Here is a 5,627-nt window from a genome sequence, read left to right as displayed (position 1 = left end):
TACAGATTTTAGATATAATTATGAGTGTTTCTAGTGATGTATTTTGAGGATACTAGTAGATATCATATTTCATTGTTTATTTTCCATCATCTTTTTGGTTTTCTTTTTTTTAAAAAAAAGGAAAAAATAAGTACTTTTTTCAAAAGCCAATCCAAACCAACCTTAAAGTTATTTCATATTTGGATAGATTTTTTTAAAAAAAAATTCAAGTATTAAAAACGTATAATTTGTCTGTTAAAAAAATTTCTTTTTTAAAAAAGATAAAAAAATACTTTTTTTCAAAAACCAATCCAAACTGATCCAAAAGCTATTTCATATTTAGATAGGTTTTTTTAAAAAAAAATTTAAGTATTAAAAACGTATTTTGCTTATATTTTTTTTAAAGCAAGATATTGTTAGCATTTAGAAAAACAAATAATATTTTTTTAATAAAAGTATTTTTTTAAAAAATGAATCCAAATAAGTTTAAAATTGAATAAAAAGTACTTTATTTTTGAAAAAACAAGGGTAATTTTTTAACTCAAAAAAGCAATTCTAACCAACACTAAATATGCTTTTCTTGTTATTTGAAAATCATAGGGAAACCTTCCTTGCGTCAAATCAATGACTTGGACCATGGAGAACCGTGGCTCTTCTCCTGCAGATAGAATGGCTATAATTAACCTCAAGGTAATGGCACTAGCTTGTATGTCTGTGAATATTAATCACCAAATATCCATAAGCTTAAAATAAAGGCATCTATAGTGAGCATATTACCTCTGTCTCCACATTTTCACAAATATATTGGTTGTATCCTGTACAAAGGTTATAATCAAATTTGATTCAGACTAAAAGCATCTTTTAGAAGCATAAATCAAAATTCATTACCATTCTTATACACTTTGAAGGTCCACAATTTGCATTCAATGTCATTATAATATTGTTATAATGCGAAGGATATTCATTTTTAACATGCTTTTGTTATAAAGCTGCATGATTATAGCAAGTCCCCGTTAGGCGAAACAGAGGTGAAGTTTCAGCTCACAAAGGACACACTTGAGGCTATGCTGAGATCAATGACATACATCAGTGAACAACTAAGTGCAGTAAGATTTTCTTTTATGTTCATTGAGATTTTGGCCATGTATTGTATTGCATAATCAACCAGGAAGCAAGAAGTTTATCAAGCATGTATTGTTGAAAATGAGAGAGAATAGTTATTCATCTTTCATAATAAGAAACTTGTTTGTTCTGGATTGGAGACTTTTAGATGATGTGTGATCTGTTGTAGGTTGATAAGGGAAAGGAGAAGTAGAATAGTAGATGAATCAAGTGCGTTGTGTATGAAGAGAGAGATTGCAACAAACCAGAGAGATAATAGGGATTTAACTCCTTTTAAATATACTTATAAAAGGAGAGGAGAAAAAGTAGCAAACTAAATTTTAAATTCTGAAACTCCACATCTTTAGGACAGTAGTTATAGGATTAGATATTATAAATAGGTAGGCTGGGAAAGCTAGTAGGCAGGAAATAAGTGGAGTGAAAATCTAGAGGGAGAGAATTGACCTCTCGAAAGTCAATTATTCTTGTTTTTCTTTCATTTAAATCTATAATATCCTGTTCAGTTATTCTGTTATTCCCTTCTACCCTTATCTTCTACACTCAATTCTGCCCTAACAGTAAGGATACTAGAGAAACCGTAACAATTGGTATCAGAAGTTCGATCTGGGCTTCTTCCTGTGAATGGTTTCCACACGCAGCGGAGGTGCGATGGAGGATCGGGTTGAGAGTCTGGAGAAACAGTTGAATGAGTTTCGCTCTGAACAAAACAGAATAATGGAAACGATGACGCAAAGGATGGATGAATTAGTAATGCGAATCCCACAACAGGATTCGAGCGGTGGGAACTCGCGCATCAACGATCCGGGTGGCGGGCGTCAGCGAGATCCACCTCCAAACAGGGGTGATCTCAATCGCAGAGTGGACATTCCTTCCTTTGATGGCTTGGATGCGAGTGGGTGGTTGGTTCGAATGGATCGTTATTTTCGCATATCAAGGATTCAGGTGGAAGAGAAACTCGAGTACGCGGTGCTTGCACTTCATGGGGAAGCTTTAACATGGTTTGAATGGTGGGAGTCTCAATCCACCTTCCCTTCATGGATTCGTTTCAAACAAGATTTGCTCAAACGATTTGAGCCTGGTGCAGATGCGAATCCTCTTGCGCCATTATTGCAGGTGAGACAGCATGGGTCGGTTATGGAGTATCGGAGAGACTTTGAGATAGCGGCTAGGGCACATAGACATTTGGGGGGAGATACCTTGTTGTGCATGTTCCATGAAGGACTCAAACCGTCGATCAAAGCGGAGATGAGAGTTGCCGAGTTTGAAAACCTCCAGGCCCTGATGGATAGGGCCATGATGTTAGAGTCGAGGAATGAAGCGTGGCGTACAGAAGGAACGCACCCAGGAGGAAGACGAAATGACAATACTAACCGTTTGGGCTGGAGCGGTGCCAGATCCAATAATTGGGCTCAGCACACTTCACAATCTCCTTCCACAACTAAACAGCCCACATCCATCCCTCATAGTAAAACAGAATCCAATACTTCCTCGGCCCCTTCCACCACTAATATCACAAAGCCTTCATCACGATGGATTTCAAATGAGGAATGGAGTGAGCGACAACGCAAAGGTCTCTGTTTCCGCTGCGGGGACAAGTGGAATCCTGGCCACGCATGCAAGTTCAGACATCAACAACTCATTCTCCTGGGGGAAGAGGATGAACAACCCGAGGATTGTTGTGAAGATTTGGCCTCGGACGAACCTGTCATAACCATTAACAGTCTTTCTCTTCGTCTCTCTTCTCTAAGTTATTGGGGACTTACATCACACCAAACTTTGAAGGTACGAGCTACTATAAACGGTGTTGGGGTGGTCGTGTTGGTTGATCCAGGGGCTGAGGCGAATTTTATTTCATCTTCTCTTGTCTCCATACTGGGTTTGCCATTGGTACACCTGCCTCCTTTCCGAATTGAGGTTGGAAATGGAGCAATAGAGCATGGGTTAGGTGGCTGTGAAAAAGTGGAATTATTGGTACAGGGAATTTCTATTGTGGAGGACTTCTTGGTGATGGAATTGGGACGTTCTGAAGTCGTTTTGGGTGCGGGGTGGATTGCTAGTTTGGGCAAATTTGAAGGGGATTATAACGCCTTATCCTTAAGCTGGATGTTGAATGGGAAGAAGGTGACTTTGCATGGTGATCCCTCTTTAGGGAGAAGTCGAGCTAGTGCAAAAGTGACTTTAAATGCCCTGAGAAATAATGAAGAGGGCTTTCTCGTAACCCCTGTGTTCATTGCCGATTCTACAGAAGTCCAACTATCTGTTTCGTCAGCCACTTTGGCAATTTTGCAGCAATTTGAGGATGTCTTTCAGTCCCCATATGGTCTTCCTCCACAAAGAACACACGATCATGCTATAGTACTAAAAGATAGTGCAGAGATCCCAAACATTCGACCTTACAGATATCCACATTATCAGAAGGCAGAAATGGAAAAAATAATTGATGAAATGCTGCAGATTGGGATTATTCGGCCTAGCACAAGTCCCTTCTCGAGCCCGGTAATTTTGGTAAAGAAAAAGGATGGTGGGTGGAGGTTTTGCGTCGACTATAGGGCCCTCAATAAGATCACGGTGCCGGACAAATTTCCTATTCCTATTATAGAGGAGCTATTGGATGAGCTCGACGGTGCAACAGTGTTTTCCAAATTGGATCTCAAATCCGGATATCATCAAATTCGAATGAAGGAGGAGGATATTCATAAGACAGCTTTTCGCACCCACGACGGCCATTACGAATTCCTTGTAATGCCTTTTGGCCTCACAAACGCTCCATCCACTTTTCAAGCCCTCATGAACACTGTACTTCGTCCGTTCCTCAGTAAATTTGCTTTAGTTTTCTTCGATGACATCCTTATTTATAGCAAGGATCTCATTAGCCACAGAGGTCATTTGCAGAATATTTTTGAGGTACTGAGGCAGCACAGTTTATTGGTAAATAAAAAGAAGTGCTGTTTTGAAGCAATGAGTATTGAGTACCTTGGCCACGTTATTTCTGCCGAAGGGGTGGCGGCTGATCCTAAGAAACTCAGAGATATGCTTGACTGGCCTCCACCAAAAGATATTCGCAGCTTGCGGGGTTTCTTGGGCTTAACCGGATATTATCGCCGCTTTGTAAAAGGGTATGGTACTATTGCTGCTCCTCTCACCCAACTTCTCAAAAAGGACTCTTTTAATTGGGGTAAGGATGCTGAATCTGCTTTTCAAATGCTCAAAACAGCTATGGTCTCAGTTCCGATTTTAGCCGTTCCTTGCTTTTCTAAACCCTTCCAGCTGGAAACCGATGCCTCTGGAAAGGGTGTGGGTGCTGTCTTGATGCAGGAGGGTCGGCCAATTGCTTTTATGAGCCAAAAACTCTCGGAAACAGCCCAGCAGAAATCTGTCTACGAAAGAGAGTTGATGGCAATTGTTCTAGCTGTTCAAAAGTGGAAACACTATCTCATGGGACAGCAGTTCACAGTTTTTACTGATCAACAGTCCTTGAAGTTTTTATTAGATCAGCGTGTAGCAGACGAAGGCCAGCAGAAATGGTTATCCAAGTTACTGGGATACAATTTTGACATTAAATATAAGGCAAGGACAGAAAACAGGGTGGCTGATGCCCTTTCTAGGAAATTTCATTTCTCCTCCCTGTCTTTTTCCATGGCAGCAGAATGGGATGATATGGAGGCTGAAGTATTGGCTGATGAGAAATTAAATGGGATTATGCAGAAGTTGTTAATGGGGGAAGAAACTACACCCGGTTTTGCTTTAATAAATGGAAAACTCAAATATAAAGGGAGGTTAGTGATTGCAAAAACCTCTAAATGGATTCCAAAAATTCTGTTGGAATTTCATAGCTCCAAGCTGGGAGGCCATTCGGGCTTCTTTAGGACTTACAAGAGGATTTCTGCTATCCTTTACTGGGAAGGTATGAAGGCAGCAGTGATGAACTTTATTAAAGGCTGTGAAATTTGTCAGCAGAACAAGCATTCTACCTTGCAACCTGCTGGTCTCCTACAACCGCTGCCGATTCCTTCCAATGTATGGGCTGACATCTCAATGGATTTCATAGGGGGATTACCCAAAGCCAATGGAATGGATACAATATTTGTGGTGGTGGACCGCATGACTAAATATGCTCATTTCTTCCCACTTTCACATCCCTTTACGGCAAAGGATGTTGCTGTTTTGTTCATTAAGGAAGTGGTACGCCTCCATGGTTTTCCATCATCAATTGTCTCCGATCGAGACAAAATATTCATGAGTGCTTTCTGGACTGAAGTTTTTAAACAGGCCGGTACTACCTTGAAGATGTCCTCGGCCTATCACCCGCAGACCGACGGCCAAACTGAGGCGGTGAATAAATGCTTGGAAACCTACCTGCGATGCTTAACTGGTGCTAAAAGTTAAAGTCTAATCTGCTGAATTTTATTTAAAAATCTTTTGTTAGTCAATGAATTGTTATATACACAAAGAGAAAATATAGGAGAATAATATTTTTTCTAAACAACGTAAATGTTAAGTTAATAAAAAATTAATTTTAATTCTAA

General features: G+C 39.8%; 1 protein-coding gene across 1 annotated transcript in view; it reads left to right on the top strand.

The window, feature by feature from the left end:
• LOC107494174 (uncharacterized) overlaps positions 1–5,627 on the top strand; it is a gene marked incomplete in the record, with an annotated part of 11,254 nt that overhangs the window by 2,187 nt on the left and 3,440 nt on the right. Inside the window, 2 exon segments of the mRNA XM_021124860.2 lie at positions 580–669; positions 969–1,085. Coding sequence (XP_020980519.1) covers positions 580–669; positions 969–1,085 — 207 coding nt within the window.

The sequence above is a fragment of the Arachis duranensis genome, chromosome 6 (genome assembly GCF_000817695.3).
Source record: "Arachis duranensis cultivar V14167 chromosome 6, aradu.V14167.gnm2.J7QH, whole genome shotgun sequence".
NCBI lineage: Eukaryota > Viridiplantae > Streptophyta > Magnoliopsida > Fabales > Fabaceae > Arachis > Arachis duranensis.
Note: the sequence above shows the minus strand (reverse complement) of the source record. Positions and strands in the feature narration are given on the sequence as shown.